Here is a 25,626-nt window from a genome sequence, read left to right as displayed (position 1 = left end):
AGAGGGGTCGTTTTTCGTTTTACATTGCTGCAAAATATAGATTTTTTTTCAATAACCTTGTAGCACAGAGAAAGTTCTACATCTGGTAAACTAAGTCAAGCACATAAAATTAAAAATAAAAAAAGAGACTATGGGTGCTCCGAGTACCGTGTAAAAGCAAGCAAAGAGGAACAAAATCTGGCTGGTGGCTGAAGATCATCGTTTGAGCAACAAATGACTCCTGTCGCTGTTATAAAGGAAAAAGGAAACTGGAAAGGGTTAAGGGTGAAACAAACTTATATAGTGTAATAATGGGTGTGAAATGTAGCAATTAATGATATGGGGCCAGATCTATCAAAGGATTTTATCCATTCTGTGTCTATGGGAAAATGTGCTCGTACATATGGCCCATAGTTCTTACTTTTGAATGTCTGCCTTTAAGACAGCGGGGTGAGGAATTTGTGTAGCGTGCACTTAGCTAGTGTTACAGCTGTATGCACGGTGTTACAAATACGTTTCGGAATGTTGGAGGGATTTGATCTGTCAGTAAAGTGGAAAATGAAACCCAAGGTGCCAAGAGGCTAACACCTACCGCCGTAGAGTGTCCTCTTTTCTGTAAAGTGCATTGCTTCTACCCTCTTTGCCTGCCTTTTGTTAAGAGTTATTTGTAGAAAAGTCTACATATGTTCTCCTTTGGCAATAAACTCATATTCGCGATTTCTAGAAACAGGTTTGGCTGCTGAGCCAGTTTAGCTACATGAAACTTACATTTTTGTCCTGCTTACTCACTTATAATAACCTCACATTACCTCTCGTGTTTGTTCATGCGAATTCTTCTAGTTTTACAAATTTATGAAGGCACTTTTTTACTTGCTTAAGTTTTTTTCACTGTCACATCCTATTATCACTTTACAGGGGCATAAGACTGTACATTACAATTTTTACCATGATTAATTCATTCTTGGTTTTCTCTACGCGGTATTTGTTTTGCTATTTTTTTAAAATAAATCCAGAGAATAGGTACTTCATTTGCTATATGTGATTTCCTTTATGGTCCTTGTTTTAACAATGATAAGCAGGTTAAGTGAAATAAGGTCAGAGTGGTTTGACCTTCCCTAACCTTTCTCTCCTGATTATCTAGGGGTGTCCAGAAATACACCGGGAAAGTGAACAATGGTTACAAGAGGGAATAAAGAGGGCTATTTCCTTAGCCAGGAGACCACCACTGTCTACTTTACCTCTGGTGGCCTGTATCTTCCAGGTGTAGGGGAGCTAAATGGGGATTAGTTCTGGCGGAAGCAGATATAACGAGGCTGTTGGTTACGGGGAACTTCTTCCTACGTAAATGTTTTTTCTCAAATACTTTAATCCTTTGTGATCTAGGGATTTTGGGTAAAAAAAAGTGATGCTCATCAGGGGCATACATAAAACAAGCATTGAAAAATAGGAAATAAATAGCATTTAAAAAGACAAAAGCATTTGGAATAATAAACAGAAGAAACATAAATGGAGCCCACAAACACATGGATGCAAATTTGATTTTAGATCATATATTGCTTTTCCAGGGATCATTTAAAACCAACAACAGTTGCTTGCCTCTAAACATCTCCTAATATCACACTTTGACTCCATAAATTGAAAGACTCTGACCACCAAATTGTACTTTCTCATGGTCAAGAGATTACAAATCAGAGCCGTTGGATGAGCGCTGAGCAAAATAATACACCAGTCTCTCAGATGACGCAGCTAATTCAATGTGCAGCTTTATAAATACTATGTTTACTCATATAAGCATTAAAAGGTACACAGGATGAACCATGGGTCCCCCATCAGTTCTTTCGGAGTTACATCTCTCACTGTACCTTTTAGTCCAAGTTAAAGACAGAGCACTAAATCCACTGATATGCTGTGCCAATAAAACCCTACTCTGGCTCACCAGCAGAAGGGCAGCAATATCTTGGTTTGGGAAAGAATGTTGGGGGATAGCTCCTGGACCTGCTTCCTCAGTTTGAGGAATCCATATGGATTAGCATATGTGGGATGGTCAGCTTGGGGTTCTGTTATCACCCAAAAGTAAGAACACTAATGTGCACCATGAACTGCCCCTGTACAGGATTGGATGACATTTGGAGATATTGCACAAAGGTGCCCACTCTCCTTCCCCACTGATAACAAGTGATCAAAAAGCCGGAGTACATCACAACAAAAAATAGCTTTTTACAGCTATGTACTGAAAAAAGCAGTGGAAGTGATATCCTGTTGATCCCGTGTGTGATTTAGACAGCGAGAACATACCGTTTTATGCCCCCTTGGTCCTAGTTACTGAATTAGTGACAGAATGTAATTAAGGGTCCCAGAAATGCCATGTCTACAGAAACACACCTAGAATAGCGTGACCTGCACCATGCAAAAAGGGTGAGGTAGGTAATGCAATTGTGGTGCCATAATGTTGGAGGTCCACAGACAGCAAGTTTTTCCTGATGTTTGGTATGGTGATTAGGAGGGTGTTGTGCTGACTTTAGGGATCGGCTTATGTCTGTGTTGCAGTGGATTTATTTTTGCATATCAAAATATGTTTTTTATTTCAACATATTGCTGAGCTTTCTTTTTATTAGAAACTCAGACTTAGGGCCTTATTTAGACTTTGCTGGTGTGAGTAACTCCCCAAATATTCACAGATTCCTGTCATGTATTTAGAGTGCCATTGACATCAGTGTACTTTTAATACAGCACGTGGGACATCCACCACTTTTGATGGATGCACCACACACCCCAGCTATAAGTGAGGCCATCAGTGATAACAACAATGCCATGGTATAAGTACAAGTCCTCAAATTCTACTCTTCTGCAGACCAGCTGCTATTCAAAGAAGACTGTGAAATGTTGACATGGTCCCTGGGGCAGGGAAGCCCAAAATCTGTTGTCGCTTATCACAAGACTTGCAGGGTGCCGAGATACATATATCAAATGTAGTCTAAACAGAAAATGCTAAGGAAAGAACACATGCTCGTATTTGAGGGTATCCAGATGAAACAAACTCCAACCAAGTGTTGTAAGATGAACCCAACCAGTGTGACTGCAGACGTCTGTGAAACTAAGCAGATTTATATTTCAAGAATAACCCCATAGTTCATAATTTTGGAAGCAACTTTGGTGGACTGAGTTTTAATGTATTACTTATCCAGTCATTTTTACCTGCAAGCAAATGCAAATTGATTGTCAGGTGCTGAGGCTTTCTGCCTGTAACTTGGTATCAACTGGGCAGCTATAGAATAAGCTACATGGCAATATCAGTTGCACAAGTGGCATGTATCAAATATTGACCCAAGGCAAAGATTGATCAGTGGCTTCAGCGGTGGAAGCCGTAAAAGTGCTTTCTGAAAAACAATAATTAGGCTGTGGAGAGGGCAACTTTCATTGAAAGAGGAAGCTTGAATGTGATGGAGTTGAAGAAGTGCTGAGGAGGGCGTAGGGCTGATATGAAGTGTACAATTTAAACTGAATAGCTTTTAAAAGGAAGGTTGAATGGCGTTTGTCTGGTCAAGCAGGAGGTAGGAACATTCTAGGGTCTCTAAATTAACTAAAAGATTACACGTTTCTATTAGGTCAAACTGGTCTGTCCAACAGTTAGTTACCTAACTTGTGATATGTCTATAAGGTATCACTTAGGGTACAATCCTATGCTCTGATTTTACAACAAATGAACATAAAGACTACATTGATTTGTACACAGGAAGAATTGTTTTTGTGTTTGGGGATATTTAATGCTACAATTCTGTGTAAGTGGGGATATGTCTGTGGCTGATAGTGATGACAAGTTGCAGAGAGGGCCATCTCACTCCCATACTTTGTTAAATAATCAGGACCAGGAGGCACAAGTTCTGATGCAACTGAAGCCAATGAAACACAGAACGCAAGAGAATAAAATCAGGATTCTCATTTACCATGGGATACAGGTAGTATGCATTATCTTTTATGGATAGAACAAAACAGGGAATAATTAACCCTATTTCAAGAATCACTTCCCCAACCCCAAAATGGAGAAGGTGTGGGTCATCGTTTTTATTGCTTAAGAAATAATGAATCCATTCTGGGTGAAGAGCGGGTGCCTATTCTCAGGTTCATATAATTATGAATCTCAAGATCCATTTGTAATGACAAGTGTAGTATGTATTGCCAGTAGCAGACTGCATTACGTGTTGAGCTCTGTCATTAAATGATCCATACAAATGTTCAAGGGAGAAGAGAGATGTGCCACATTCTGTGCCCCCCCACATAGTCGAGATACATGAGGCTAGAGAACAATATTTAGTGCTAGTAATGGCATGTTACCTTCACAGGCCCTAAAACAGGGTGAGATACAATATTTTCTATTGATTTATTACAAGTGCCTAAAATACGTCACATTAAAAGGGTGATTGTAGTTGGTAAAACATTTAATGACTTGGTGGTTTAACTAAGTTTTGTCATGAGCTATCATCACGAGAGAAACACAAATAAATTGCTGACTGTTTGTTTCAAGGTATGATGCATTTAATTCCTAGAAAAGTAAAGAATTGCACTGGACACAAACAATATACAATGAAGAAACTTAATCTAAGTTGTTATGAGCGTGTTTGTGTATAATTCTAAAATGATCTAAACTATTTTATTCCCTCTAAATAATAGCTATGCAAGAATTTGAATAGTTATAAGTCATTGGTGCCTAGGAAAAAGGTATGAATATGCATAAATAAAGTTGTTCTTATAAGGTAGAAGTATGCTAAATTAAAGATGCTGCTATTTTAAATGAAAGGTGAATAGCTCCAATGAATAAAAGGAAGGATTTTAAACATTTTATTTACAGAAACACATGACATGAAACAACTTGTGAAAAGGCCTCTCTAATACAAGGGAACTATTATCAGTAACATATAGTAATTAAGAGTAACACACTTTTTGGTTGGCAAAATTACTGTCAGTAACTATTTCCATCATAATGATGATGTCAATAGGATATGCCATCGGAATTCTACTAAATTTAAATAAGGCAAAAACGTACTGTGCCAGAGACAATGTATAGGTACCAGATGAGAGATCTGTCACATTCACTACACCAGTAGCTGTTGTTAATAGGCAATTATCAAGATAATTGTTGTGCTATTAGAATATGCCATCACAATTACTGTGCTATTCCACAATGAATATATCCATTAAAATATATTTTCTAATGATTATGATGCTATGAATTAATATACCACTACTGTAGCTGCTCTTCAGAACTGCCCTGCCGCTGATCATATCCACCAGAATTTAAATGCCAGAGAAGACAACAGAAATTCTTTGGCTTAATTATATAGTCAGATCGCCAGAGGGGTTCTCTGGCTCTATTGCTGACATACTTTATGTGCTTCTGAGAGGTGATCCCTCACAACACTAAGTAAACACTTCAAGGACAGTAAACATGATCAAAGATAGCTTGCCTTTCCTAAGCTGGAAAGGCAGACACATCACTGAAGGAAACATTGTGAAATTGCATGGTTTACTGTGCTGGTGATGGAGACTGAGTTGCTACAAGACTGATCGATGTTCTAACACTTCTAGATCCAACGAAAATGTTTATTCACTGTTTTGAATACCGAACCGTTCTGGTGCTCCTACATCACACTCTGAAATGTATTAAAATGTTCACTTTAGTAAATCCATAAACCAGTACAGCTGTCAGTAGTTTGCCACACTCTTACTTCTATGAATGTTAATTGGTTGTAGCAGATACACTGTAAGCAATACCAGGTTATCAGTTGCCCTTGAAACCATATGGGACTTTCTAAATCTCCATATTGTACCTGATTATACATCAATAAAGGACACAGAATATATGCTTTTAAGTAGTTTGAGTACTATAATGTTGGAATTAAAAACAAAAGTCAGCTCCTTAGGGATGATAACCAATTGCTTAACATATAATAATGGATCCTTGACTATGTAACCTACATTGATTATAAAGGTGGCCGCTAAAATATGTCTAAGCATACTAAAGGTACAACTCTTGTAAGACCGCTATTTTATTTAGAGAAACAGAAGCAAGTTACTTACAAGGCACAGCATGGCGATAAAGATTATCTCTAATAATCTGTTGTAGTTCGTGATCTGGGGATCCTTTCTGGAATCTTTGTTTCAGATAGTGTTTCAAGTCCTTGTTTAACCGACTTCCTACAAAAAAGAATAATCTATTACTGCACGATATGACAAACAAATCAGATTGCAAGCTTTGTTTTAATAAAGGCCTAAATTGGCAAAGCACAGTAGCCATCATTGTAAGATATTTAAGTAATAAGAAAAATGGTTTTGCTTCTAAATTGCAGCTGATTTGTTATTTTCACATTGTCAGCAAATATTTATTTATCTTTAAATTGTCATCACGCATCTGTTCTTATAAAGATTTTGCAATTATATGGTTTTTAAGGGATTCATTCATAAAATCGGAAAACTCCAAGGTACTATTCTGTTAAAAGGTCAGTGCTGCACAGACACTTATTGCAAACGAAATTGACAGTTTAAGTTGTCTAAAACTGCCCTGAGTGTTTTTTTCCTACCTCTTGCTCATATAGGTATTCAGAAGCAAAAGGTACGAAAGTTCATAAAACCCCAGATTATCAAGCAATTCAAACCTATCTTCGACTGATATCCATGTTGGACGGGGGTCACTACTGGAGAATGCTAGTCTAAGCTCCCACCCCACACCTGGCTGGACTATACTTTCAGATTTCTCGTATATATAACATCTGCAGCACACCACGGTGCTATAAAATCACAAAAAGGGATAATATGTTTTCGAAAATAGATAAATAATAAATAATGCTGCTCCTCTCGTCCATGTTCTACCCTTAGAAATAGTGACCGCCACCATGTATTCTGAGGATATTCAACTCCAGATGCTAAATATTTGGGTCAGGTATAAAGCAAACCACAACTTCATGCTCAATGTACATTCATCCAATTACAATAAAGGTGACTTTCCTGACAAATGTTAGAAGACTTACTGAAAGTGCTGGCAACATTATGAATCTCAGCATCCATCAGACCCAGCTGAACCTACTCTGTGTTGTAATGATACATTTCATTGCTCAACGCTTATGTTGTTTCATGAAGTTTATAAAGCCTTAGTTGAATATAAGTAAATACCAATATCATATGAATAGTTTTGTCTGTATCCCTTCTCCCATGTTCGACATTATGGTAGTGGGCTTGATGGAATGTTAAGTGAAACCGTCACTGGAGTCAGAGTGGGTCCAGAGGTTGTGATGATAAGATGGGAATAAAGCTTTCTCTTAACGAAGACATTACGTGGTGTCATTCTTCATACAACTCCTCATATGGCTGAATTAGTCCTCTTACCGATAAGTTTCAGAAGCAGCTTTGCTAACATGGGTACCATCTTGAGTGTTAAATGTATCTACCATTGCACAGCTAGTGGTATTTGTGAATCGCAACAATAAACTGTAGTTTCAGCCTTTCAGTCCCACGTTTCGATACATTTATTAAATATTTGTATTTAATGGAACTGCCTTTTATTCCTCTAAAAACATTCTTTCTGAATTATCAGAATAGTAAACATGTCACTGGACTTCTGCCTACTATGGGTTTTTTTAACATATGGTTGTTCTGCATTTCAATGATTGTAAGTCTGCTTTAAATTGTTTTTTGCATCTGTCAGTATTTCAGGTTCAGTAGTTTTGAGAGGGCTGGGCCTATGTTTCATATTTGACTATGATGTACACTATTGATTTTCCAGATCAGGTGTTCCCTTTTTTATCAGATATGGCGGGCATTTTGCAGTCACCTGGCTTTTGACACAGATGCTTGTAAAAAGATTTTTGGAATGCCAACATAAACACCTTCATCTACTAGTGCAGACAAGTCATCATATTTAAGCACAAACTAACAGAGTAGTCCAGCTGGGATAGAAACAAAACCCAGTCAATGATATGACAGTCATCACTCAACTATGTTCTAACTCCTGGCTAATGCGGGGCAGTAGGTCCTCATCCGCTTGCAGTGTGACAAGGGACAGACAAATAAATTGATTTTACATTTTTATTCATCACTGTGAAAAGCAGGACCACAAACATAGCACCCATTGGCCAAAAAATACATAACTATAGAAATCTATTAATCATTTCTTAGGACTAGCGTTAGCCAAGACCTTTAGATTTTACCAAAATTATGTATAGAATATACTTATTATAGGGATTTCAGCCAGCACTCTTTATCCATTGGTCTAGCATCGAATTCACTCACTAGAACATGCGTAATGTGTAATGAGCCAGCCCAATTTAGCCATTTGCTAACTTCAGCATAACTGACGGAATTCTTCTTTTTCACAAGGAGCATATGCACACAAAGTAATTCCCTTCAGTGCCAGGGACTAGTAGGCAAATGTGTGTTTTTTGTAGACCACAAATATTTTTGCTGTTAGTCAAAGTTTTTAGTTTTGTATAGACGTGGGCCCACAGCTCTCCAAACAATATCATTTTACAGAAACCATGACAAAACAAAACAAGCACTGACAAAACCAAAAGGCTGGCAGCGAATGCAAGGTTTGTTGGCTCTGTAACGCTTGTTTACAAAAACAAGAAAACAGATAATTTTAGTAGAATGATATATGGGTAATGTGTAAAGACAGTGGCCTTACAGTGACCAAGGTTCTTTTGGCAGTAACAGACTTAATTTCACTGATCAATTGATGTCTTTGTCTCTATTTTTGAACTGACATGATTCTGTTCACACCGATCTGTTGAGGCAAATTCTTACTTCACTAACTTTTTAAGCCTGGGAAAAAAAGTTTGCTTCCCTATCTCAGCTAATGACTGATATTTAAGACTTTGGGGGTCATTTTGAGTTTGGTGGACAGAAGAGGCAGTCAGCCAAACTCCTGCGGTCAGGTTGCCACCAGTGCGGCTGCCTTCCCATGGGCCCCATTACAAGTTGGGTCAGCGAGGGAACAGCCTACAACATTGATGCTGGCTCATAATTGAGCTGGCGGCAATGTTGTTGTACGTAGGGTGCATCAGCACCCATCATGTGTTTCACTGAATTGCACGACGGGGCTGACCATGGGGGCCCCTGAAGTGCCCATGCCAAGTGCATGGGCAGTGAATGGCCCCCCCAGGGCCCCATGCTCCCCGTCTCCACCAGCCTTTAAAAGCTGGCAGAGAGGGGGGTCAAAATCCCCCGGGCGGTGCTGCATGCAGCGCTGCCCTAGCAGATTAGGACCGCCAACACTGCTAGCCCCCCCTGCAAAGGTAAACTGATGTGCTGGCAGCCCGACCGTGGTGCAACTGCCACAATTGTAATTTGGCAGTCAGACCACCACCAAAGAGGGCCAGGTTTGTAATGACCCTCCCCCCTTGTGTTTTTCTTACTGCAGACTTGATATTGAGTTTTCTGTTAGGAGAAGAACTTTTGTGATTCACGCTGCAGCTCTCCTTTTATGCACTACAATGACAGTATGCCTGAATGACAGATACAAACTCATGTTTGGTGCTTCGCCGTTTTTTGTTTAAGATTTACAGTCCTGGACCAAAGGTTGCAAAATGTAGCTTTAATACATGTCATTGCTATTGAAAAGTCAATGCTATCACAGTACCTTACCCATGTTTTGATTAAACACACGATTTATTAACATGATTAATGCACCGTGGTATGTCGACCAGGGGCATTTCATTAAATAGCACCAGACATCTGTGCAATTCAATGCCAATCTCTATAATTAAAGTGTAGCTTTATTCACCTTCGTGCCCTTGTGTCAGAGGTTTTCAAAATGTGGGACATTCTGCCTGTGAGAGGGACACATAGAGACTTCTGAGTTGTGCTAAGCTGTAAAAAACACCAGGACTGTGTATTTCTTATCTGTTTACTGTAGTGTAGTTGAATTAGCACGTAGATGGTGATTTAAAGAGTGATGTAAGTGGTGATATATGGTGCTGTGAGAAAGTGTAGGTGGCATGTATGTGGTTTTGTGTGGTAAGATACAAATGCTTCTGTCTGCAAAACAGGTCGAGTACGTGTAGACGTTAGTGTAAAGGGTGGAATGTTATACAGCATGTAGGTTGTGAAGTGGAATTTAGTGGGCGAAGGAGTAACATGCAGGATGTAGCTGGAATAGGTGCTTGTGTGCGAACAGTGTAGGTAGTACTTTGAGTTTAGATGGTAGTGTGGAGTGTATATTATAGGTGGCGAAGAGTAAGACTGTGTTGAAGGGGTAGGGTAAAGTGTTGTTAAAGGCTGCAGCTGATGTAGAGGGGACACAGTGTGCCTATAGACAGAATGCGATGCCGAAGGAAGTAAATGCTATTGTAAGATGTAAATTAGGATGCAGATTTTGACTGGTGGTGATGGAAAACTCACAGTAATGCTTTTAATGTTACAAAAAGTAGATTCAGTGTGCCATGCACACACCAGCAACACACACAGCAAATGATGTGCTCCTGTGTGCAGGCAGAAAAGCACTGAATGCAAACTGTAACTTCCTGCCCCATACCCTTCTCCTTTAAGATAAATGAAATTGTTTGTACCTAGTGGTACACCACTAGGTCAAAACTAAAAATGTAAATGTGCTTCAGTAGAACTACATTTGAGCAGTCAAAATGTAACACCAGGGTCTAGACACAAGAGGGTATGTTTAATTGGAGACAAAGAGTGTATGGAACAACCATTCAAGAGTATAAATAGTAATAATAAAAATAAAACATTGTAAAGAAGCATGGAAAGGGAAGCAAATAGGTATGTGGTATTACAATAGACCTGGGACTAGGTAAGGTTGTCTTTATCAAAAGTCAGACTTGCCTTCTACTCTGCATGAATATTAGAAGTCTGGTCAGACTTGCCTTCTACTCTGCATGAATAGTAGAAGTTTGCTCTACAAAGGACAAGTCTCTTTAATAACATAAATAATTTACAATGAACTTTCTTAATACAATGACAATGCTTTGGCCTTAGAAAATAACAATGGGTCAGATTTAGAATTGGGTTGTCACTGAAGATAGTATGATTTATAGGGGAAACGCAAAATCTGGAAGACAATCCACCAGTGCATTTCCTCTTCCATAGATTTAGAGAGGAAGCGCTATGCATGAAGGAGGAATCATCTTTGGAATCTCCTCCACCATCCTACAGCCATGGAGGAGAAATACCTCTGGTGGTTTGTGCACCTCGTTAAACATTTCTTCCAGAAATCTGAAGTTTTCTAAATACCATCCAACTCCATATCAGAATCTAAATGTACACTTTCTCAATATGTGCAACCTATGGCATTTCCTAAAGAAACTGCTTGCTGAATGTTGCATATTTACGGTCCTCGTTACCAGTTTCCCAGATATGAGCACAGTGAATGTAGCGGGCAAGAATCCCTGATTCTCGCCAGCATCCCCACACTTTTTTTTCCAGGGACTACAAGGTATTTCTCTGGAATGGGGAATAACATGAAGACCATTAAATATTTAGCTCAATTCTCTGTGCTTTTCCCCCCTTCGGGGGGGGGGGCCAGATCCCCATAAATTAACCACCTGCTTGAAGCAGGTGGTAAATGTGTGTATGCAAGGTGACAGAGGTAACAGGAGGGTAGTGCGGGTTTATGGGTTTATTTTCAGCCGGGGGACGCTTTTTCTGCTGCTCACATTCTGCAGTATGTGGGAATATGGAGGCCAGGCACAGCATCTGCCCTCAGATGAGTCTGGGTATGGTGTCTCTGGGCCTATTTTTTCGGGTCCAGAGTGTTTGGACCTGATAATTCCAGACTGTGCCGCTTGAAATACCACTCCAGGCAAGTCAAAATAAGGCCCTTAGTATGGGAAATGAAAGCTGCATCATTTTAAGTTTGTTAAGCTATGAAGTGCACTATCAAACAGTAACAGAGGAACATTTTATGGTCCATTAAAACATTCTGCAATGAAACATTAAGTTGTTAGTTCAACAAAAAGAAACCGCCAATATTATGCAAAACGATAATGCATCCCATCTGCAGCTATTCTGCCACTCTTCAAATAATTGGCTGTGAACGAGCAAAACCCAAATGGTGCTATCTTTCCCCAAAATTGTAACGTCTTAAAATTTCAGAATTATTTCTGGCTCAGTGGATTACAACGCCAATCGCCTAATTATGCCTGCTGATTATTTTTTGAAGAGGTTCAACATTTTGATCTAGAATTAAAGAGAGCATCAGCACCCTAATTTAGAAAATAGAATAACAATTTGAGACTGCAGAATTTACAGATGCAAGTAAAGGTTTCAATATAATATGGATATTATGGCTTATGATCACATGCTCTTAAAATAAGATCATTTCAATACTTGGCAGTTCAGAGCCCCGGGCATATAGATAGTTTAAGATTATTTTCCTATTTCTGCTACAGCCAAAATGTGTTTCACTTCTTAGCAACTGGGCCCGGAGCCTTGGACCCTGGATCTTTAACAATCAAGTACAAACATTAAAGGGATACCCAGCACCATGGCCTTTTCATCTGTCAATACAGTTAGCAGAGTAGCATAAGAGTAGTCTGAACAGACAATAAATACGTTTTTTAAAGTAATGGTTTGCCCTATTGCATTTGTAATTTATAAAGGAAAGTTAATCCAAGGCTAAACCCTACCATGTTATCTATTCAACAACAAGGGGCACCTTAAAAATGAAAGTCATACCTGGTTACCAGGTCGAAAGGAAACTTTGTCAGAAACGGGGGAGTAGGGCCGTAGACAGCACCCTTCCATTCCAATACAAACTCCCGGCAAAAAAGCAGTTTTTGTCTGAGGCACTCAGACATCTTCCAAAAATAGTTTAAGCAAGAAAGATATAACTATTGGTTGAGTACACCATAGTTTTAAAAAGATGTGTCACATTTCACCCACAGTCAGTGCTTTCTGTATAAAAAATTTAAATGTAAATTAGCACTTGTATAGCGCACTACTCACCCGTTAGGGTCTCAAGGCGCTGTACTCATACCGCTATGGAACCCCTCCTGGCTTTTCCCTGTGAGGCGCCCACTCCTGAGCACCCCCAGGGTGAAGCCAGGCATCCAAGCGCTGTTGGGGCCGTTGTGGAGATTAAGCAAGCTATTGCCCAGAGTTGCAGAGTGGGACCCATGAATTAGATTAGGCACCGAGGCGAGAATTATCTGGTCAAGGGGAATTGAGCCCAAGACCTGCCGAAGCGGGACTTGAACCCTGGTCTTGAGCCAGATCTCTGCTTCAGGGTCTGCCGCTCTAACCATTGAGCCACACTTCTCCAATTGAGCCACACTTCTCCATTCTTCTGTATACATGTCCATGAGCAGAGAGTGTGCCGAGATTTTCAAGGCATATGCTTGTTTCTACCAAAACACAATACATTCCCTTATTACCAAATACATGACGAGAAATAAAAAAGTGAAAATCACTGTTTTCACCAACACTAGCGCCACTCTAGTGCGAAACCACTGACTGTTGATGGCTATGGACGCAGCTAGAAAGACTGATCGTAGAAAATGTAACTGTAACACGCCAGCGTTAATTGAACAGAACGGGCTCCCTCTCCAAACCCGCTGTACTTCCGGTCTGACTGCGTCAAATTTAAAGCTCAGAAACTTACGATTAACCCCACCATCCCTATCCGAAGGCCAAACTAAAAACCTTACGTTGTTGAAGATGTAATAGCAGCAGTAATGTCCATCTGGAAATTCCTTGGTTAAACAATACAGGTAAAGTAACCTACTGTGTTTAATAGTATTACTTACATAAATTGTTTTTATGTGGCGCTTCATACCACACTTCTATTGTTTCTAACATATGTTACTACTTTCTAATTTTTGGTAGTCAATTTCCTATACTCAGAAAGAACGCTGAGAACCCCTTGCCAGGGTTGAAACTCATGAACCAGGGTTTGCTGGTGAAGCTCATTCAGCCGTCCTCCCAGCACTGAAAATCTGGAACAACATGCTACCAAGTATATTTTTAGGCCTCTTTTTGACATCCTTCAAAAGGCATGTGAAAATTAAGAAACAGGTAGCCAAGGTCTGATTGACTGCTCCACTCTCTGCATAAGAAGTGTTGCTGCCATGACTACGTGTAACAGCTCTATTTCATAAAACTGGAAAATGGCTATCTAGAAAGACCTATGTAGTTATAAAACCATAAATGTCGCTTGGGGCACAGGCAGAGTATCAGACAAAATGGTCACACTTACTTTGCCTAATGTATAAAGGGGGAGCTGAATTTGGCATTTTCCTCTTCTAGACTTTGGCTGCCTTAATGATTGATGTCCAGATGTAGATGGCTTTTGTAAATATGTATTATCATTTATATACATTCTTTGGACCTTCTTTGGGTGTGAATAGATGTCAGAAATCGTCACATTTCTCAGACTATCTTAGCTGCCTCAATCTAGAACAACACGTGTTTGTTCCCACCCAAAACAAAGGCCACACGTTGGACCAGGTTTGGTATATCAGTCTACAGCTGTCCGACCTAACTGTATCACCCTGTGTCTGGTCTGATCAATATTTTCTCAAGTTCTTCCTGGCTGGGCTCTCTCTTCAGAAGTATAAACCATGTCCTGGAACACTCTCTAGGAACTGGTCTAGCATAGACATAAATACCTTCTGCAATTCTCTTGCAACCACTATACCTGATGCGAATCATGATGCTGATTCCTTTGAAAAGGTGATAGCTGCCTGGTTACTCAAAGTTAATAACATTCATGGTCCCTTATGTATGTCTAAATTAGTCAGACATTAGGACTCAGCCAAATGTTTTATAAAGCCTGTGTCTTTCATTCAAAGTAATCCTTTTTTACTAACAAATTACTTCTATGAACAAGTCTAAGAAGATTTTGAAAACAGTGTCAGAACTATCTAACCCTGATGGACTCACAATAACTTTTTCCCCTTCCGACTTTTGTGATTTACACAATGTGTTTTTAATCGACAATAATCAGATCATAAAAGTGCTGGAGGCTCATGTGGCACAATGTCTTGGTTCCTTTCTTAAAGAATCAACAGTTCTAGAGCTATGGCAAGCTGGCTTTTGGCCTGTACACTCTATGGAATCAATAATTCTGTCAGTAGTAGATGACGTGCATCGGGAAAGTGATAAAGATTCTACATTAGGTTTAGTTTTATTGAATCTTGACACGGGTGACCACGCTCTTCTGGTGAGCCATGTCGACGTTGGGGGGTTGCACGGCTTGGCGCTTGGCGCTTGCCTGGATCAAATCATTCCTGAAGGGACGTTCCCAATCAGTATTGCTTAGGCCATTTAGGGCAGTAAAAGCCCATCTGGATTGTGGAGTAGCCCAAGTGGTGGATGTGTGTGTGTGTTGGGGGGGGGATCAGCTGTGTGTGTGTGTGTGTGTGTGTGTGTGTTAGAGAGAGAGAGAGAGTAGGTGTGTGGGTCCGTGAGTGAGTGTATGTGTGTTTTTTTTTATAGGGGTCTGGATCCACGGATTCACCCAAATCCATGAGATCCAGGTGGATCCACGGATCCTTGTGTGCTGAAACAAAATAAAGTATTTTGACAATGTCTTGCCCATGAGGGGTCCCTCGCAGACCCCTCCATTAGTCACATGCGGTCAGGGTACCTCTACCTTGACCCCTTCTATCACTTTCTAATTTTATTTGCCCCGTTGGAATCCAAGTCCCAATGAACGAAATGGCAGCTGCAACTTTCCTCTCAGGTTGTGGCCTGCCAATCAAAGCATTGCTGTTGGCACGTGGCTCTGCGAATCCACCCGGATCTTTGTCCATATATATATATTTTTAGGGGCGTAACTGTTTATTGAATGAATATTAGTTATTCCTCCATATGTCTATATAACATCTTTGGAGCCAGGAATGTGTTATAACCTATTTTGTACGTGTTCACGTGCTTTGCGTACATTTCAAGATGCCGCTGACAAAATGTAAATGTAAATGTCCCTTTTCTGTTTCCTTGAGTAAATCCTTCTGAATTTGCAGTCCGAGCGATTTTGATTTATTTCTTTTTGCTGCTATATATGAAATTTAAAACCCAGTGAAAAGTTTAGTCACCAGATGGCTGCACAATGTCCCAAGGATCGTGTTTTAGCTGAAGAATAGAAGGATTATCCAAAAAATATATCAAACAGGAATCATTTGTCCATTGTTTATTATAATGAAAAAAATTATATCTATGAGTTCAAAGCAAAAATCTCAATCACGCTGTCCCGGCAAAATGTCAACGTGTTTCGGCACATGCCTTCAACTGGACATAGGCAGTCATTTCTGCACACATCAATTTATCCAGTATAGTCCTTCTTTTGTTACAACAACACCATGTGTGTGTCGAAAAAGTGGCAGCCATCTTTAAACATAGTTATTTTCAATCGCAATAGATAGATAAAAACTATTTATGAATATGAGAACAATATCTTAATATTCATGCATTTCTACCGATGATTAAATGTGAATCCCTAATATAAGAATATTAATTATTGGATAAATAATTTAAACACATTTCATATATGATGAATATATGCAAATAAATATCAATGTTTAAATGAATAATTAAGAGATGTAATATTAAAATTATTCCAAATCTTTTTTGTCTCCACACCAGTCTCCAATCATTTTTCTAATTAACAATCATTAAAAAATCCATCATTTACAAGTTAGTATATATCTCTGCAGGATAAATGTGGTCCACCTACGATCAAAATTACAACCATAATAAGTACAATCAACTGCAAAGGAACACAACAATCTCCTCAGCAGAAATATGTCTCAATAATAGATAAATCTAATGACGATTACTTGATCCATTGGAAGACAGAATACAATCACCTCATATATAAATATATTAAACATCGTATAAATCCATATAAATATCCATATTAAAGGGAAAAATATATATATTTTTTAAAACCTTAAGGCTGCCTACGCTCATAAAGTACTAAGTAAAGTGCAATCATCTCTAATCTATAAAGTGCTGATCCAAATGTGCAAAGCTGAACATTTAAAAAGCAAATTCTTCATTAGCATATCTGGTTATACTGCTTCCGGCCTAAATCTGGATCCAATATCAATAAAACAGATCTTTATTTTCCATGTCCATCGTACAATGTATAGAGAATCTACTAAAGATAAATTATATGAAAGTGCAGAGTGAAAGTGTCACAGATGGACATAGAGTTCCGCATCTAGGTTATGCCCCCACAGATTTTCAGAACCAAGTAACAAAATCATCTTTGATTCCATCTGTCTCAACTCAGCTGTTCTATCCCCTCCTCTTGGATTAGTGGTGATAGTTTTAATCCCATAAAATATCAAAGAACTACAATCTCTATTATGGACTTCCCAGAAATATTTGGCTAATGGATACGACTTGTCCTGATTTTTTACTGCTCTGAGATGTTGTAAAAATCACACTTTAAGTTTATGAATGGTACTGCCAACATATTTTTTGTGGCAGCCACATTCTATAACATAAACAATATAATCAGTCTCACAGGTTATGCGGTCAGTCATTTCACAAATCTTGCCATCAAATATGATATAATTATGTGTATTATGGGCAAATTTGCAGAATTTGCAAAAACCACATTTCCAAAAGCCCAAGCTTTTCTTGGATAATCATGATTGATTGTCCTTAGAACAGAACAGACTCCTTGTTAGATGATCTCCCAGTGACTGTGTTTTGAGATAAGTAATTTGAGGATGTAGCCCAATAATATCTTTAATAATAATGTGTGGATCATGTTGCAAAACATGCCAATTTTTGCATATGATATTATTGAGTTCTGTATGTTGTTGATTGAATTAAAAAAACAATCTAGGGGGGATCTATGTCCTTGTAAATTCTCTTCTGTGACTTCAGATTTAAAGAGTAATTTTTCTCTGGATATATTAATCACTCTACTCTGAGCATCATTTAAAATCTTTAAAGGATATCCTCTATTCAAAAATCTTTGAATCACAGTGGCAATTTCAATTTTAAAGCCTTCATTATCCGAGCAAATTCTGCGAGCCCGCAGGAATTGACTGTAAGGAGTGCTCCATTTTAAAGCTTTCGGATGACCACTGTTTCCATGCAATATAGAATGACATATATGCCCCATCAATCATGGACTCAAAAGCATGAATTGTATAATCTATAATTATACAGAATGTTTGTGATTACGTTTTAGGCTAGATGACTTTCCTATGTCTAAGGAAATCTTTCAAAAGACCATGCATCTTATCCGTGATTGGATAAACAGTAACCATCTTAAGCTCTATGTGAACAAAACCAAGAGTTTCATCATGAAAAGCAAAACTGACTATAGGAATGCCTTATTTTGGCCCTCTGATATGGGGGATCCCCCACCCCCCAAGAAAGCTGTAAAAATCCTCAGAGTCATCTTCGATAGTGAGTTATTGATGAAAACCTTGCTAAGTGCAGGTATTTCATCCTGTTTCCTGTTGCTCTGTAGAATAAAAACACATTTCTACATCTTTGAAGTTTGATGCACTTATTCAGGTATCACTGACTTAGTCATATCCAGGCTGGATTATTGCAATTGTCTTTATATTGGTCTCCCCAAGACCCTTTTTCATATGCTCCAAGTGGTGCAGAATCAGGCAGCTCGCCTGAAATTTCAGCAGCCTAAACACTGTCATATTACCCAGTTACTGAAGGAACTCCATTGGTTCCCAATGGAGCACAGGATTGTCCTTAAAGCTCTTGATGAGAAGAGCCCTGCCTTGATCACATCCAACTCTTGAAATACCTCTTGAACAGGATGCTGCATTCTTCCTCTAAGAATATCTTGTTTGTACCAGAGTTTAAAAAGAAGAACTTGGGTGGTTCCACATTTTCTGTCTTGGCCTCCCGCATCTAGAACTCCATTCCTCTTAAGATACGGATGGTCCAAAATTCCACAAAGTTCAGACAGGCTCTAAAGACATGGCTTTTCAACAAGTGTATAATTAGTGCATCTACTCTTTCAACAGTCTGTTTTGCTATGTCGCTTCTGGCTCAGTGCCATGAAACTGTTTGGTGTACTCGTGCTTAATACATTTCCTTAACGTAACATCTTCTCTTAAATTGTAACAATTATTTTTTAACAAATTATACTGTGTTATAAAAATATATATTTAGCAGCATATTATTATTTTATGAAATGTAAATTGAATTTTTAATATCATGTAATGTTTCAGTGAAAACATTACAAATAAAATAAATAAATACTGTATAGATGGACTGGCCCTGGATGGAGAGTCAGATCTCCCTGTCATTTTAGACAACTTTTCTTTAGGGGTGATCGGTCATGCCAGCATCCACTTTGTTTATTATGGTGCCTGAACTCTACTCACGTTGACTGACCTTTGAGATACTTTCATTAAGTCTTATGTACTTTAATGGTGGGCCTGTGCTTCCCATGCACATTGGTTCCTCTGGGTTCAGATACTCTACTTTGGCGATATGACATATAGCTCTTCCATAATTCCTAGATAATGGCATATTGAAATATATCTCTCTGTTTATCCTGGGCATTCTTTTTCTCCTTAATGTCAGAGACTTTTAGGTTTCCTTAACCGCTAGGAACAATGTGTCAGTTGTTACTCACATATTAGCAGCTCTAATTTTATTTCGTTGCCTATGTTCATTTTTTGGGCATATTTTTGAACTTATTGCTGGCATTTTGATATTAGATCACAATTATTAGTCCTCTAGATGGGTATATGTAGAGTCTTGCTGAATGATAAGCAGAACAAAGCTGTTTCTAAAATGTAATCTGAGCCTTTTCCTGCTAACAAAACAACAGCCCTTATCTTCTGATGGAAAACAAACAGACTTAAAAATGTCCCTCACTCTCCTATAATTTCATTGAATAATCCTATTCTTTGATAGTTCCAAGGTGAAATTTAAGTTCTGCAGCCTTTCATGATTGCTATGATTGTTATATTGCAACAGGTCGAAGACTGATGGGCTGCTATGGAGGATAGGTTAAGTGACATGGAATGAGCCAGTTATAGTCAGGATACCTTCTCGAAAACAGGATGGATGGAGCAGCAAAAACAAATGCTTCAGAACCTTATAGAGGATGTAGAGAACAGAAATAGGTGCAACAAGTTACACCTCTCTAGTTTGCCAGGAGTGGAAGGGGCAGTCAAAGGTGAAGACATGTTATTTCTTCCAAAGTAATGTATTTCAGAATCAATTGGTATCTCAAATTCTCCACCTTTAAACTTACAAAGAACTCATCCACGTGGAAGAAAAATGGCTGTATTATCAAAACCTCATGGTATCATAATGTCGTTCTATCATATTCACATATTTTTAAAGTCATCTAGCGACAATAAGAAATTAACAAGATCTGGTTGCAATATTTATATTCATCACAACTTGACTAATGCCAAAAATGCCAGGAGAAATGAATTTCTAACTGTAAGGCTTATGCTCAGGCAGTTTAACATTTTTTATGGTATATTATAACACTCTGTATGCAAAGTAAAATTTAAGGGCTCTTCTTCTTTTTAAGATCCCAGTGATATAAAAGAGCATCTTTATAGTCAGCATCTACACACACATCCTACTCTAAGTCCTAGTTTATTATTATACTGCCTGATTTTCTGAGATGGTTTTATATTATTGCTATGTTTACTGCTGCTATCTTTTTATATTGTTATTGTGCACAATGTTTCATTCTTGCTTGTTCTCTTCAGAACTAGGTTCTTTCCCTTCATCTGCTGGGCTATTGTTGCTATTTTGTTGCTTCTTTTTTATTTATTTCTTCTCTTTTCCTATATCTTATCCTTTATTTACTCTATTTAATGTTTGCATTCTTTATTTAACTCTTTGTTTGCTTTTCCTTCATAGTCTTCCATGTTTGATGGTTTTAACAATTGCACTGGTTTTTAATCTTTGAATATTGTTTTGTTTGTTCCTCTTATTTTATCTATTTATTCATCCCATGGTTAACATTGCATCTGAAAATGTCTGTGTGCTGGGTAATACAAACAAAAGACAAAAGGTTCTGTCTCATTTTAACCTGATTAAATGCTTAAATTATATTTTTTACAAGAAAAACACTGCACTGAAGACAATATATAAAACTAAAAATAAAATTGGTCTGGGTATGTTCTCTTCTCCCTGCTGTTTTTCATAAGGGGAGGTTTAAATCTTATCTCACAAGCCTCTAAAGCATGACATAATTTACCAAGTATGTGATGAGGAAGGTTGTAGGGCACTGGTTAATATAAAATTCAACAATCATCCATAAGTTAATTTAAAGTTGAAGAACTGGTTGAACTTGGCCCTTCAATTTGTACTCATATAAATACTACTTTGGTGAATATCTCAAATCCTACTATTATGTGTGGTGTGGCAGTTAAACAAATGTGTGAACCATTTTTAGGACCCTAAATTCAAATTTCAGCCCAAGTCCATAATGCCATCAAAGAAGCAATTGTGTCTCAGTCCCTAGTCAATTTACAGGGAACCTATAAGTGGCAATGAAATCTCCTTTGATTCTAGCACTCATGCTCCCTTCTGAGGATTGATATTTTTGTATCAAGGCATCTGTTATAACGTTAGCAGTCTGCTGAAATGGGGCCTGTCTTTTTGCATGATAATGTCCAGTGCTTTCAGTTTTGGACAACTCTGCTATAAATTCCAAATCAAACAGATGGAAATGTATTAATGATTTTTTTCAGATAATGTCTTTGTTAACAGTTTGAATAATTTTGTTAAAGATTTTTTATACTTCAATAAGTACAGTTATTCCTCGTAAGGGCCTCATTATGAGTTTGGCAGGCCGACCTTCGGCCGCCAGACCTGTGGGGAGGAGACCACCACAAAGCTGGAGGTCTCCCCCGGCCCTATTGCAATGTTTCCACTGGGCTGACTGGCGGAAACCTCCATTTAAAGAGGTTTCCGCTGGTCAGTCTGGTGGAAACATTGCGGCGGCATTGGCCTCGGGTACTAAGGGAGCTGAGGCCAATGCTGTCACACAGAGGGTGCTGGGCAGGGGGCTCCTACACTGCCCATGACATGGTTGTGGGCAGTGCACGGTCTTCCCTGTGACCCCCAGCACTGCTTTTCTGCCAGCCTTTTCATGGTGGGGACTGAAAAGGCTGGCAGAAAGGGAAGTCGTAATCAAAACAGCGGTGCTGAACTCAGCGCTACGGTGGCTGACCATGACTTCGACTGCCGCCAACCGGATGAGATCCATGAATCTGGCAATGGTGGTGGTCTCCTGTCGGTCCATATTCTGCCAGTTGGATTGGCAAGAGTGCGGCGATCCGACCGTGACTTTGGTGGTCTCATAACCGCCAAACTCATAACGAGGCCCTAAGCCAATAACCGAGGAGCCTTTGTCATATCATTTGTTGCTCAAGAAAAAAAGAAAGCCAATGCCAAATATAAACAGCTGCTTGAAACTATTAAAATCCTTAAAGGTATTTATGTCTCCTGAAAATCAAATAGCATATTAAATGATTTTGTTAAAGATATATTTGAGTTATGTAAAATTGCCACCATGGATGTGTGCAATGTCCTACTACATATTAAGGCCCTCATTACGAGCCTGGCGGTCTGTGACCGCCAGGCTCGCGGTTGGCGGGAGCACCGCCGACAGCCCGGCGGTGCCCCGCAGGGCATTCTGACCGCGGCGCTTTGGCCGCGGTCAGTGCAGGAAAACCGGCGGTCTCCCGCCGGTTTTCTGCTGCCCGTTGGAATCCTCCAACGCGGCGCAGCTTGCTGCGCCGCCTTGGGGATTCTGACACCCCCTACCGCCATCCTGTTCCTGGCGGTTCGCCCGCCAGGAACAGGATGGCGGTAGGGGGTGTCGCGGGGCCCCTGGGGGCCCCTGCAGTGCCCATGCCAATGGCATGGGCACTGCAGGGGCCCCCGTAAGAGGGCCCCGCTTGTATTTCACTGTCTGCATAGCAGACAGTGAAATACGCGACGGGTGCAGTAGCACCCGTCGCACCTTCCCACTCCGCCGGCTCCATTCCGAGCCGGCGTCCTCGTGGGAAGGTTGTTTCCCGCTGGGCTGGCGGGCGGCCTTAAGGCGGCCGCCCGCCCGCCCAGCGGGAAACTCAGAATGCCGGCCGCGGTCTTCAGACCGCGGTGCGGTATTCCTGCGGCGCAACTTTGGCGGGCGGCCTCCGCCGCACGTCAAAGTTGTAATGAGGGCCTAAGTCTCTGTTCCATAGTAGACAAAATAACGCTGATAACATGTTAGCTGATTATTTAATGTTAGAAGTGAGTGCAAGTTATTAAACCATATAATTGAACTTGATCGTTTCCATGATGTTTCTGAAGCTGCCATCTGCACCTCTTTTAAAAATTCATAAGCATCTTTATACAGAAGAGGTTAATCTGTCAGTCCAGGGTTTAAGTAAATTATTTCCTGACATACTCAATCCAGTTCAACATATAGATTATGAGGATATTTCTCTTCAGGAAGTCTCGCAAGACATCAAATCTTTGAAAAGAACCGACGGACCTGTTGCAGATGGTTTTTCTGTTGAGCTAATTTCTTGTTTCTCCTCCTTTTTTGCGACTAAATTATTAGACTTATTGAGTTAATTTCTTCATAATTCATGTGTCACTAGTACGTTTCTAGATATACTCATCATTATGATTTCTAAACATGATAAAGATCTGAAGATTTGTAAAAAAATATAGGCCCATCTCAATAATTAACTACGATTGGAAAATGTAAGCAAAAATTCTGGCCATTCATCTCAAATCTGTTTTACAATATCTCATAAAAGCTAACCAATCAGGCTTTACTAAGGGTAGATTGATGCTAAATGCACATGTTTTGCTAATTATATGACATTAGCTTTTAAAGGTAAGCAAGTACTACCTTAAACCCTAGATGCTGACATAAATTGGAAAATCAAGTTTAAAACTTTGTAGATGTTCAGCTTTGGTCCTCATTTAATTTCATATGTTGAATTATTAAATTAATCTCCAATAATTATTTCCCCTCTTATTTCACTTGTGGATCTATTTTTCCTTTAATCTTTACACCTTTTCTACTATGTTTAAAACCATTTCAGGAATATCTTAGGTTTAACCCTTCTATTGCGGGCTTTCAATGTAATGATTTAGAGATTAAAGTTTGAGCACATGCTGATGATATTCTATTGTACTTATCTAATCACTCTTCCTCACTGAAAACCTTCCTAGATGAGGTGCAGTTTTATCCACCAATTTCAGGTTACGAGTTGGATTTGAATAACATAGGAGTCTTACCTTTGAATGCCCTGTGTATGAGATATCATACACAGGGCTATCTGATGGCCATAGCTTTGTGTGGAATCCATTCAAAATTAATTATTTGGGTATTTGGTTTTCACCTAATTAAACATAACTAATCAATTTAATAACTATTTCCCTACAATGAGGTTATCTGATTTATTATCCACTTTGTCTCCACTCTCACTCCTTTGTGGTGGGGTACACTGGACAATATGAAAATGATGATCATTCTTCATATCCTTTTTACACTTTTAATATTACCTTTCTAAAATCTAAATGTTATGTTTAATAAATGTGATAATATATATCCAAACTTTTAAGGAGTAACAAAACCTCTCAAAAGTTAAGGAGCCAAAATTGAAGCTGGTGTAATATTCCCTGACTTTAAATTGCATCCCACCTACTTCATTATGAGGCAAGCCTGTGCATTAGTTGTTCAGTGTGGTGTCACTCCTGCAGCTGTATGGGTTAAACATAAACACACATTATTTACTGATTTCTCTTTTAAGAAAATTGTTTATATGTGAACTGAAATAGTTTGCATAATGATGCTTCATTGCAATAAATGCATTTTGCTCTTCATAAATATCTTTATCATGGCCATTCTACTTTGATATGTTGCTTTCAATCTACAATCTAGAATAATAATGTTTAAAAAAAATCCTTGCTAAGTCCATTTGAAGGAAGAATTGGAAAAACATGTATTTCTTGTATAAATCAAATATGGGATGTCTGATCTAGTAAAACCTTTGAGAAATTACACAAACTGAATTAATTTCCCAATACGTTTCTGAAAGAGTATTTGCTGCTATGGACCCCCCTCTACTTATTTATCCATTTTCTCAAACTTATTTTCCATTTATCAATATTCCACCAAAAAGTTTCCATTATCTGATATGGAATACTAACAAACCCAAGGCTGCTCTAATTAATAAATGACTGCATCAGCCAACTGTGATTAGAACTTTTTTCAATTAAATTCTTGGCATTTCTAAAGCCCAAAACTACCTCCGGAGAGGCATCTTCGCGCTAGCAGAAAGTTCAGATTAAAAAAAACGAGAAACCCCCAAGGATAAGCCAGTTAGCCCAATGGGCCAGAACGAAAGACCTTCCACCTCTTCTGGGTTGCTGCCTACTGATGTTACTACAGGTAGGTAAACCAATACCAAAGTTTTTTATCTTGTGGTTGGAGCATAATTGGTTATAGTTTGAGATCGAAGTTATATTTGTTGTTCTTGTGTTGATAATTATTAATCAACATATTAAAAGTTTAGGTTTTAACAACAAGCCCAGGGAAAAAAAAACTTTTGTATTGGTTTGCCTGAACCCTATCCCCTTTGCCTTTATAAAATGTGTTACTCTCTAAATTGTTGGTGACTACAGGTGGGAAAGCCAGTAATCACAGAGCTGAGTCATAGAAGCAAA

General features: G+C 38.9%; 1 protein-coding gene across 17 annotated transcripts in view; it reads right to left on the bottom strand.

The window, feature by feature from the left end:
* The window catches only part of MAGI1 (membrane associated guanylate kinase, WW and PDZ domain containing 1), a 1,074,483-nt gene that overhangs the window by 524,067 nt on the left and 524,790 nt on the right, over positions 1–25,626 (bottom strand). For all 17 annotated transcript variants that reach the window (XM_069206485.1, XM_069206495.1, XM_069206490.1 and 14 more), the window contains exon 2: positions 6,055–6,171. In XM_069206485.1, coding sequence (XP_069062586.1) covers positions 6,055–6,171 — 117 coding nt within the window. The remainder of the gene's footprint in view (positions 1–6,054; positions 6,172–25,626) is intronic.

This window comes from Pleurodeles waltl, chromosome 9, assembly GCF_031143425.1.
Source record: "Pleurodeles waltl isolate 20211129_DDA chromosome 9, aPleWal1.hap1.20221129, whole genome shotgun sequence".
Classification (NCBI taxonomy): domain Eukaryota; kingdom Metazoa; phylum Chordata; class Amphibia; order Caudata; family Salamandridae; genus Pleurodeles; species Pleurodeles waltl.
Note: the sequence above shows the minus strand (reverse complement) of the source record. Positions and strands in the feature narration are given on the sequence as shown.